The following is a 12,419-nucleotide window of genomic DNA, read 5'->3' on the forward strand; positions in this document are numbered from 1 at the left end:
TTTAAAGTCCCTTTGGTCACTTTTTCAGTAAACTTATAATAATTATGTTAAACAAAAAAGATCTTTTTCTGATGCTACAGGTCTTTCCTTTTTATACTTAGGCTCTTTTTAGCTCCTCTTCAGGCTTTCTTTTTCAGTCTGACAGTAGTCAAAAGAGCCAACATTAACTCTAAGTTCATGCTAGGGATAAAGATATGCTCACCTGCTTCTGGATCTGCGGGAATTCTCCACATGTAGAGGTTGAAGTCATCAGAGCCTGAAAGGATATACTGTTGGGACAAAAATAGAGTTTACTATTTACATCTTGATTAATGTAATTAATCAAGTTTACTATTTACATTTTGATTAATCTTTGTAGAGAAATAAAAAAAATAAGGACACATGAACAAATATTCATAAAGTACCACACATAGCAAATGCCTGCTTAAGAGTATTTGCAAATAAAAATGTTCGTGGCTAAAAACTTAGCAAGAAAACAATTCAATTGAAAAAATTCACAAAGTAAGGACAGTAGTAGAAAGACAAGGGCACTTCAGTAGTGTGGGGTGAAAGTAAAGGATTGAGACTGGGGAGATGACACAAAGGGCTGGAGGAGCACATGACTCGGCATGTAGGAAGCACAGATACCTGAAAACCACCAGGAGTGATCCCAAGCATTGAGTAGGGAAGTAGCTACTGAGCACCACCAGATATGGCCCAAAAACCAATAGGAAAAGAAAACCCACTAAAATGTTATCCACAGAAAAAAATATAAGTTTAGTTGCTTTATTGGGTTGTTGTCTGCTTTGATCTGAATGTTTATGTTATGCTGGCACATGGAACTACCCTTCTGAAACCTCTCACTCCGATACTATTTTATGCATTTCCAAATAAATTTACTTGCACCTGAAATGTGAACCCAAATTAAGATAAGGGGTAGGTACAAAGCAAAAGAACTGTCTATGAATACTTTATAAAAAATATATTATTTATTATCAACTATTGCATCATTTCATGCTCTGTGTTTAAAGGAATCTACAAAGCTTTGCATTTCTGGGTCTGGAGGAAAACACAGGGCTTTTGAGTATCTGCTTTGCAAACAATCTTGAGTTCATATCTCTGGTGTCCTACACACATCAAGAGTCATCCTGGCAGTTCTACCGTTTCAGTCAGGCAGGTCTGCTGCCTGCAGTCCCTGGTGCCACAAATCATTTCCAGTCAAACTGTACAGTCTGATGTGTGTAAGCACCACAAAAAGGGATATGACCCTGGGCAACTGCTGCAATTAAACTTGTGTCGTAAGCTTGATGGGCAGGAAGTACGACACCGGGAGAACACCAATGGCCACTAGTACACAAGCACTGCAATTAAAGAAATTCAAAACTCGTTGAGCACCACATATATGCAACTCCCAGGAAGAGCAACAACAGAGGGAGAGAGGGAATTTATTTAATGCCTTAAAAATGAATGCCAAAAGAAAAATAGAACTTGGTATTTCCAAATTCCTGCTATCCAGGCCCCCTAATGCCTTTCCCCAAACATATAAATATTAAATACAATGATGCTTTAATTAGGGGAAATAAAAGTATTAAAATGATCCAATCATGAATCTAAAGTTTATTATTTCATAAAGGACAGGCACTCTCCTCTTTTTCAATTATTCTCCAGGGAAAGTCATGAAAAGGTAAAAGGGGCTCCCAGGGAGAGTGCTGACTCAGGAAACTGCCTTAGAAGGAAGAAAATTCTCAAGGCTCTTGGATTTCATGTGACAGCTCCTAAAATATGTAGAAAATGTGTTCAATGAATGGGCTTCTACTCAGGGATAAAGGCAAATCTCTTCCTCTTGGAACCACCACAAGGGAACAGCTTGGGATGATTTCCAAGGAAGGGGTCTTGACCCACTGCTGTCTAGTCAAACCGCTTAAGTGTTCACACACACTGGAATCACAAAACTGCCTTCAGGAATTCATTTATGGCATTTCATGGTTGTCTGCTGGGCTCCTTCCAGCAGTAGAAGTTGGCTGCCTAGGATACTGCTGACTGTGGGAGACTGAAATAGAAATGAGTTCATCCCTTTATTCATTAAGCAAATATTTTTCAAATGTCTACTATGTGTTGAACACGTTCCAGGGAAAAAGAATATAGAACTGATCAAAAAGACCTTGTCCCTGTCCTCAAGAAACTTACTTACATCTTACCAGGTGGAAAGGAAAAAATATACACATATATAAAGTGAGTGAAGAGAAGTACTGAAAACATTAAAAAGACCCTACTTGTGATACAGAGAGAAGAAGTACAGGGATTAAGGCATTTGCCTTTGTATGCAGCTGATCCGAGTTCAGTCCCTAGCACCGTGTGGTTCCTGGAGCACCAATATGAACTAATCCTGACCAGAGCTGGAAGAAAGCCCAAAGCCCAACCTTCACCAGGCATGACCCAAACAAACCCCATCCCTTCACAAAAAAATCTACCTATGTGGGTGCAGGTGGTGGTGTCTAGAGAAACGTAGAAACAGCAGGTTAGGACAAAGAGGGAGTGTTGGGGTAATTTGTTTGCATTTTATATAGGGAGAAACAGTAGGTCTCTCTGAAAAATAATATTTTGAACAGAGCACTGAAGGAAATGAGGTAGTAATAATATGAGAAAAAGATGTAGATGGCGTCTGAGATATTTTATAAAATATACAGTAGCCAATGAGCTCTTTTTGTCACACTCTTGCCCCAGCACTGCTGAAAAAATGTATTTCAAGTGGACTGACTCGAGATATGCTTAACATTATCAGACCAGTTAGGATTTGTCTATCCTAAAACTAAACTAGAGGCTAGAGGAATAATAGTATATGTAAGGAAAAGTGTTTGCCTTACATGTAGATGATCCCAGCTCATCCCAGTACTGCATACATAGTGCAAACACTTTTCCTAAAGAAAATAAAATTGTATTGGACCTGCAGATTCATCTCTTAATTCAGACTGGAACTTCCAATTGTGCATAAGAGAACAAACAGATGAATTTAAGTGTTTAGTGTCCATCTTACAAATACTGAAATGTTTGCTATGAAAGTATTTTCAAATAACATTTGCAAGGTAAAATAAGCAAGAAAACAAAGACTAAATACTGCCAACACCAAGCATTACTAATTAGTCCGACGTGCAAAATTATACACAAATTTATGAACATCATTATCTGACTTAACCAGAAAATTGAACTTAATTTCAAATGGGGAAACTGAAGCTTTTTCCTTTCTCCTTATTATATCATTTCAAACAGTATCAGCATTCTTTTTTTAACTTAATTTTTTAAATAAGGGCTACATTGGCAATGCTTTCTGTGCCCAGGGGCTGCCAGGGCCAATTCACATGGCTGAGGATACTTGAGTACCAAGGACTAGATTGAACTCTACTACTTATTCTATCTCCCTTGCTAGCAAATTTGGGGGAGGGGGGTTCACACCCAACAGCGCTCATGGGCTACTCCTGACTCTATGCTCAGAAATTGCCCCCGGCAGGCTTGGGAGAGCCATATGGGATGCTGGGATTTGAACCACTGTCCTTCTGCAAGCAAGGCAAACGGCCTACCGCTGTACTAACTCTCTGGCCCTCTATCTGCAAATTCTTTTTTTTGTGTGTGTGTGTGTGGTTTTTGGGTCACACCCGGCAATGCTCAGGGGTTTTTCCTGGCTCCGTGATCAGAAATTGCTCCTGGCATGCAAGGGGGACAATATGGGACGCCGGGATTCGAACCGATGACCTTCTGCATGAAAGGTAAATGCCTTACCTCCATGCTATCTCTCCGGCCCCCTATCTGCAAATTCTTAAGGAATTTTGTGTTGATCTGAAGCTGACTAGAGTAATGGGTTTCTGTCCTATATAACAGGGACAGGTTCAGCAGCAATTGTCCTTTATAAATATGCCAGCTATAGAAACATAACAGAGGAGATGGTTATCCAAAGTTCCTGTGCTAGGTCTTGTGTTGTAGAATTTTGCAGCCAACACTGACATTTAAAATGTCACTTTGAAAAACCCTAAAGATCACTGTTTTCGGAAGGACAGAGAGCTCAATAGGCTGGAGTGCATGCTTTGCATGGAGAATGCCCAGTGTGATCCTTGGTACCACATGGTTTCCTGAACAGCACCAGAAGTGATTCAAAGCAACAAACTAAGAGTAGATCTTGAACATCACCAGGTGTGACCCCAAAACCAAAGCCAACAAGCCTAATAATAACAAAGACAAACAAAAAAGGATTATTGTTTGGTTTTAGAAAGGTAAAAACCAAATAAGATGATATATCAAGCTGGTCAAGTGGGGATATGACTATGAAGAACATTAAGATCTAAGATCTTTTTCCTTTGTTTTCTCTCACTTTAAACAGTGAGTAATAAATGACAAATTAAAATTTCATTTCAAGGGGCCGGGCGGTGGTGCTAAAGGTAAGGTGCCTGCCTTGCCTGCACTAGCCTTGGACGGACCGTGGTTCGATCCCCCGGTGTCCCATATGGTCCCCCAAGCCAGGAGCAACTTCTGAGCGCATGGCCAGGAGTAACCCCTGAGCGTTATCGGGTGTGGCCCAAAAACTAAAATTTCATTTCATACAACTTTTATTATTTATTTATTTGTTTGTTTGTTTATTTTTTGGTTTTTGGACCACACCCGGTGACGCTCAGGGGTTACTCCTGGCTATGCACTCAGAAGTTGCTCCTGGCTTGGGGGACCATTTGGGACACCAGGGGATCGAACCGCAGTCCATCCTAGGCTAGTGCAGGCAAGGCCGGCACCTTACCTCTAGCGCCACCACCTGGCCCCATAACTTTTATTTTATGACCTGAGATAAATGAAGCTCTGAAAGGGGATATTTTAAGTTATTTATTATCTAAGGCAATAGAAATTTCCTTTCCCAAAATTAACCATATTAAGGGAGAGGATAGAAGACTCAAATGCCAGATTAGAGACTGAGAACAAAATTATAATTTAGGTTTGTGAGTAGGGTGGGTGACCCCAGTGAAAAATTAGCTTAAACTGTGTGGATTCACAGCATCCATGATTCTGTGAACAGATCAAAATGGCTAAAGTTTGATCAGACTGATCCATCTAAAAGCTTATTCATTCTTGGGTAGAGGCAACCTAAGGCCAGTGCATTTAATCCAATCCTTTCTCTAATCTACTGTCAATAGGAAGAGATTAACATGTATAAACCCAGGTACAGAGCAATCACTACTCTTCCCACTAGATTTCAAAACTGAACCACCACCAATTCCACTGACTATTGCACTGGCTCTGTCACTGTCTCATTTACCCATAAGTTCTCTGTTCATCCCTTATTGGAAATATCCATTCACCACCTGTGATGAATGTAATGCCAGCATCCCTTTAAGACTTCCTACTCCTTTCTTCATCTCTTACTATTATTCTCAGATCACACAAGCTCTCAGCCCTTTTTACTATTTGTAAAGGCATTTTGCTAGCTGACTACCCCACAAAGTTCATGTCTCGAACTATGTAGACCACTTTTGTAGAGTATCAGTCACAAGTATTTAATAACTTGAAGCTTGGAAGAATGATCTAAATGTAGTCTGTCACTGCAAAGCTGCTTATTAAATAAAGACTCCTGGGAGAAATATCCCCAAATTTATTAGCCATCTTCAAGCAAAGCAACTATTTCTCTCTCACCAACACTTATTAGTTAAACGAAGAAGAAAAAGAACAAATTTGAAATATAGATAATTCCCTATAACCACATTTTTTAGTTTCTCACATAATTTATAAGAATGGTTATAAAATTTTTTTTTCTTTTTGGTTTTTTGGGGCCACACCCGTTTGATGCTCAGGGGTTACTCCTGGCTAAGCGCTCAAAAATTGTCCCTGGCTTAGGGGGACCATATGGGATGCCGGGGGATTGAACCGTGGTCCTTCCTTGGCTAGCGCTTGCAAGGCAGACACCTTACCCTAGCACCACCACACCGGCCCCATGGTTATAAAATTTTAAAATAACTTTTCCCACCCAGACCAAATCCATATTAAAAAGAGGAAAAAAGGGATTGGAGAGTATATAGCATGTAGGGCACTTGCCTTGCACGTGGCTGACTTGGGTCCAGTCCTTGACACTGTTTATAGTGCACAAAGCTCTGCTGGGAGTGAACCCTGACCACTTCTGGGTGTGACTCAAAAACTAAAATAAATTCTAAGAAAGGAAAAAGTTCTAGAAGACAGGAAGGACAAAATGACCTAACCTGGTATGCCTATGAATAACCCAGCATATCTCTTAACAGAGAAACTTTCTAACAGAGCGACTTCATTCTGCTCAATTTGAATTGAAATACAAGTATTCATCTTTGTAAGTACATATGAATCTGTGGGGGCCTTTTTCAAGTGTGCTACAGCATTTAGTATTCCTTTAACGTATGTTTATGAAAAAGGAACTATATTAGTCAATTAATATTCACTGAGTATTGACCAGCGTACACAGTTTTCTCCAAGATTCCTTTCCAAGGTAATTGTTGATTATTCTCCTGTAAATGCTATGCCTGCTAATTAACCATATTGACTAGGACAGAAAACACAGATGGCTCCCTTTCCTGGATCAGTATTGGCTGATTACTAGCTAGCATTTAAATCAAATTCACAGTGCTTATTGCCCCATCTATTTCTGAACAAAGAAAAAAATGTGACCGAACAATTTTATGATAAAAACTATTTCCAGATAAAGGTTTACAAGTTGGCATATAAAACGCCCGTGGTGATATCATTTATACTCAATTACATCCAAAGCAATCAGGAAATTTTTCTTTAAAAATGGCCAAAGTCGGGCCCGGAGAGATAGCACAGCGGTGTTTGCCTTGCAAGCCAGGACCAAAGGTGGTTGGTTCAAATCCCGGTGTCCCATATGGTCCCCTGTGCCTGCCAGGAGCTATTTCTGAGCAGACAGCCAGGAGTAACCCCTGAGCATCGCTGGGTGTGGCCATAAATAAATAAATAAATAAATAAATAAATAAATAAATAAATAAATAAATAAATAAATAAAGGCCAAAGTCATAGCGTTTTAAATTTTTATTTGTGACAAGAGAAATATAATTCTTTCAGTTCCCAATAAAGGCATACACAAATACATACCCATAAGAATGACTATTTTTTGCGTATGAGTTTATACTATTTTTGCTTCTTTGGATCATTTGCCATTTCGGCTCCATTAGTCTCCTGGAATTTTCTTGTTTATTAAAATAACTAACCGTTATGGGATCTGAGTAGGAAAAGTTCTATTAATAAGAAATGTTCCATTGAGATAGCCAATAACAGTCAGAGAAGAAATATAAAAAGTAGAGAAGAAATATAAAAATGTTCTACATTTCCAAAAGCTGCCTCTTACAAAGAAGTCTGTATTACTAAAGGGGTAAATCTTTGGCCAGGCTCAAATGGAAAACTGGGCAAGATGATGAAAGGATCAGCAGTTGATTTCTATTATGAGACCCTCAGTTTTTGCATAGAGAAACTAGAAAGTAGGTACTGACGTTATTAACTTTAGAGTGTTATATAGGTAGTCGCTTATATCCTTTCATTCACCAAAAGTCCCAAATCATTCAGATGGAAAAAATACAACATTCTCTTTTCTCCAAAGCTTAAACACACTAAAACAAAAAGCTGTCACCAGATCATATCAATTGATTCCATTTCTTCCTAAGAATGAATCAAGACACCTATTGTTCTTTTTTGGCTGAACAATTATAAACCAGACTTTATCTAGAAGGTCTACATATACTCCAAAAAGTTTTAAGTTTTCTAAATTCATTTTAGAATTTAAATTAATTTTCTTATAGTAAAAATACCCAGAGACAAGATAGTTGAGGGATGGAAGAACCAGCCCACAATAGGAAGCTCATGATAGAGTGTTGAGAGCAGTTAGAGAAATAACTATACTCTAACAACTATCATGACAATAGTAGTGAGTGAGAGAAATAGAATGCTTGTCTCAAATACAGGCAAAGATGGGGGAGGAGGGTAATGGGGGGCATTGATGGTAGGAATGTTGCACTGGAGGGTGGGGTATTCTTCTTTAGAGCTGAAACCTAACTATAAACATGTTTGTAATCACTGTGCTGAAATAAAGATGTTATAAATAAATACAAATAAGTTAATTTTAGAATTTAAGTTAATTTTATTACACAGTAAATAGATATAAAGATCTAATACATGGGTTAAAAAATTTTTGGCGGGGGGGGGGGGAAGGTTTGGGTCATACCCAGCAGTACTCAGGGGTTACTACTCACTCTGCACTCAGAAATCACTCCCGGCTGGCTTAGGGGACCATATGGGGTGCCGGGATTTGAACCACCATCCGTCCTGAATCGGCTGTGTTTAAGGCAATGCCCTCCACTGTGCTATCTCTCTGGCACTCTTGGGTAAAAATTTTTGTTGTTCCAAGATGCCCTTCAACAGATGAGTGGCTAAAGAAATTATGATACATGTATATAATGGAATATTATGCAGCTGTCAGGAGATGAAGCCATGAAATTTTCCTATATGTGGATGTACATGGAATCTATTATGCTGAGAGAAATAAGTCAGAAGGAGAGAGATAGGCACAGAATAGGTTCACTCATCAATGGGTTTTAAGAAAACAAAAGACATTATTGCAATAATGCCCCGACCACAGAGATGAGGGCTGGAAGGACTGGCTCTCAATATGAAGCTCACCACATTGAGTGGTGGGAAGGTTGCACTGTTGAAGGGGGGGGTTTCTTTTTATGACTGAAATCCAACTACAATCATGTATGTACCGTATTTTCTGGTGTATAAGACAACTTTTGAAACAAAAAAAAGTCAACTGAAAATCGGGGGTCATCTTATACGTGGAGTATATCCCGAAAAAATGTTTCAATATGCCACTAAACAAAAATTGTCTGAATATTGCCACAAAACGAATTTTCCAACTCGATCCTGCACCAATCACTGCAAGGATGCTCGGACCGCCTATCTAACTCAGCCAATCCAAGCAGGCTGTTTATGCATGCAATTTAGACAATGTTCTGGACCCGAATCTACACTGTAAAAAGCCTGCTCAGATTGGCCAGAGTCAGAGAGGAAGTAGTCTATTACAATATAACCTTTGGACCTTTGCTTGTTGTGATTGGCTCACCGTGGTACATGAGCACAGGAACACATGCAGCACAGGAACGTTCTGTCTGATACAGCGAATATAGGCCTAAACTTAAGTTTTAACTGCAAAATTAGGGGGTCGTCTTATACGCCGGCAAATATGGTAATCATGTTGCTTACTCCTGGCTCTGTGCTTAGGAATCACTCCTGTTGGGGCTTGGGAAATTATCTAAACACCAGGGGCTCAAACTCAAGTTCACTGCATGCAAAGCAAGAGCCTGACCTGCTGTGCTATTGGTCTGGTCCCTCCTTGGGTAAAAATCTTCACACAGGATTGCTAATATCAAAAGCTTCTAGGTTTCAGAAATTCTACAAGCTATTTTATTGAGGGGCGGCCACACTCAGTGGTCTGCAGGGGTTACTCCTGGCTCTGTGCTCAGAAATCGCTCCTGGCAGGCTTGGGGGACCATATGAGATACCGGGAATCGAACCTGGATCCGTTCCAGGTTGGAAGTGCTTAAGAGACATGAAAGGCTAATACCCTACCACTGTGCTATATCTCTGGCCCTCCAAAAACTTCTTAATAGTACATGAAAAGCTATGTTCATTTGTATGTTTTTATGCAGTTGACATTATAGTGCTTTTAGATTTCAATAAGATTCAAAAGAATTGGGCCTGGAGAGATACCACAGTGGTGTTTGCCTTGCAAGCAGCCGATCCAGGACCTAAGGTGGTTGGTTCGAATCCCAGTGTCCCATATGGTCCCCCATGCCTGCCAGGAGCTATTTCTGAGCAGACAGCCAGGAGTAACCCCTGAGCATCGCTGGGTGTGGCCCAAAAACCAAAAAACCAAAAAAAAAAAAAAAAAATCAAAAGAATTATAAATGGCTGATTTGATTTAAAAAAAGTTTTCATGCTTCTTTAAATAATAAACTTATGTGCTAAAATAAATATTCACTTAGGCTGGAGAGATGGTGGAGAAATTAAGGCTTTTGCTTGCAGGTAGCTGACCCTGGATAATCCTCTAGCACTGCATATGGTCCCATAAACATTATCAGAAGTGATCTCTGTTTATTCATTATTTTTTCTTTTTGGTGGGGGCAATACCTGGCTGTAATCAGGGATAACTCCTGCCAGGAGTGATCTTGGGGAACAATGTGGGGGACTTGGGATCAAACCCAGGTGGGCTGGAGTTACAAGGCAAGCACCCTGCCTGATTTACTATTGCTCTGGCCCTGTAGAAGTGATCCTTAAGCACAATCCAAGAGTAAGTCTTGACCAAAGACAGGTATAGTCTATCCCCTACCGCACTAAAACATTCACCAAAATGATAGAGCCTATAAGAAATTCTTGGGGCAGAGTACAGTAGGCAAGGAACTTGCTTTGCATATGACTAACCCATATTTAATCCCAAGCACCACATATGGTCTCTTAAGCACTGCCAATGGAGATCCCTCAGCACAGAGCCAGGAATAATCCCTGAACATAGCTGAAAGTGGCCTAAAAGCAAACAAACAAAAATTAATAAATTTCTTGGGCCAGGGAAATGGCACAGGAGATAAAGTGCTTGCCTTGGCAAAGTGATTGAAACCCTGAACAAATTCCTGGCAGTGCTCTGGTCCTTTGAATACAATACCAGGAATATTACCTGAGCACCACTGAGTATGTTCCTTCCACTCACCAAATAAAGAAATTCTCTGTGACTACATTCTATTTTCAGTTCTTCATTAGCCAATGGAAGACACTTAGTAAAAATCTATGTAATAGAGGGAGCAACAATACTACAAGTTAAAGGTGCAAAAACAAGCAAGAGACTGAGTATAATCTAGGTTCTGCTATCAAATTAAGAGCTACCATATCAAACTTTCCAATTACAGCCAAAGTTTACAGGGAGAATTCAATCTGATATGAAATTGTATTAGAACCCAAAGGGCCCTAAATATTTACGGTTAAAAAGAAAGAAAAGGAGAAGGAAATGTAGAGCCACTAGTAAGTCAAAGGATGGCTTCTAAGTTGAATTTCCCCTTATTAAAAGTGCAGCTGAACTGGAAGTGGAAATGGTTAAGAGCGAGGGCAGACACTCCAAATACAGGAGCCTGAGATTTGATCCCTTCTACTACATGGTCCTCCAAGGACTGCCAGAAGCAGCCACCACTGACACTAGGTGGGGTTATAAAACAAAACAAAAAATGTACTTATTTAGATACAGGATATCTGGAAATCACAGGTCTCCAAATGAACTTCTTCAGAGAGATAAGAAGTTATGGAAGAAGGAAAGTTATAACTTTATAAGGAACTTCAAAGCCCAAAGCACACTTCTTAGAGAGTTCTTGCACCTCTGTTGTACCCATATGATATCAATACAGCAAAGTTAAGTAATGACGTAATGCCTAAAGCCTGATCATGTATTTATTAAAGGTCATTTGGTGGATTTGTAGGATCTAGTCAGCTTGTTTCTCCTGGAATTTTTATTCTCATGAGTTTGGGAGCTTTGTAAACTATCATGTTTTAAAGAAAGGCCTGTGTAAGAAGTGATAGCACAGTGGGTAGGGCATTTGCTTTGCACACGGCCAACCTGGGTTCTATCCCTGGCATTCCATTTGGTCCCCCGATACTGCCAAGACTGATTCCTGAGTGCAGAGCCAGGAGGAATGCCTGAGCACCTCTCTGTGTGCCAGCACCTAAGAGCACAGTAGAAGGATCCAGTTCTTTTAAGAAAACTTGGTTGTGCTGTCTGTTTCCTTCCCCATTTCACTTTTAGCAAGATGTAGGGGTTAATAGACTAAGTGATAAGTGTGATTAAAGCAATAAAATAATAATAAATGTCCTTTTGGTTCATTTTCAAACCAAACACATCTATTTGCCTGAAAGACTGACTTCCTAGAGACAGTCCTCTATCGTACTCTCACAATCAAGAAACTGTAAAGACAGGAAATAAAAACTGAGAGCTATCTTACAGGTGTACATCAGAGAAGTCAGCAAGAGAGAAACCGGCCTTCATTTCTTTTTTTTTTTTTTTTTTTTTTTTGGTTTTTGGGCCACACCCGTTTGACGCTCAGGGGTTACTCCTGGCTATGTGCTCAGAAATCACCCCTGGCTTGGGGGGACCATATGGGACACCGGGGGATCGAACCGCGGTCCTTCCTTGGCTAGCGCTTGCAAGGCAGACACCTTACCTCCAGCGCCACCTACCCGGCCCCCGGCCTTCATTTCTAACCCTGTTAAAATAATGGCTCACTGAGTGTGCAGAGAAAGGGGGTAAACCCTGAACAGAATGTAACCAGTCAGTCAGGCTTCAGAGAGAAAGTGAAAGGAAAAAACATCCAAATTTGACTTCAAAGTAAGAATTAAGAGGC

At 40.0% G+C, this 12,419-nt stretch overlaps 1 protein-coding gene across 1 annotated transcript in view; it reads right to left on the bottom strand.

The window, feature by feature from the left end:
• DCAF5 (DDB1 and CUL4 associated factor 5) overlaps nt 1-12,419 on the bottom strand; it is a 118,091-nt gene that overhangs the window by 31,617 nt on the left and 74,055 nt on the right. The window contains exon 7 of the mRNA XM_049770327.1: nt 203-269. Within this exon, the coding sequence (XP_049626284.1) occupies nt 203-269 (67 nt within the window). The remainder of the gene's footprint in view (nt 1-202; nt 270-12,419) is intronic.

The sequence above is a fragment of the Suncus etruscus genome, chromosome 3 (genome assembly GCF_024139225.1).
Source record: "Suncus etruscus isolate mSunEtr1 chromosome 3, mSunEtr1.pri.cur, whole genome shotgun sequence".
Classification (NCBI taxonomy): Eukaryota; Metazoa; Chordata; class Mammalia; order Eulipotyphla; family Soricidae; genus Suncus; species Suncus etruscus.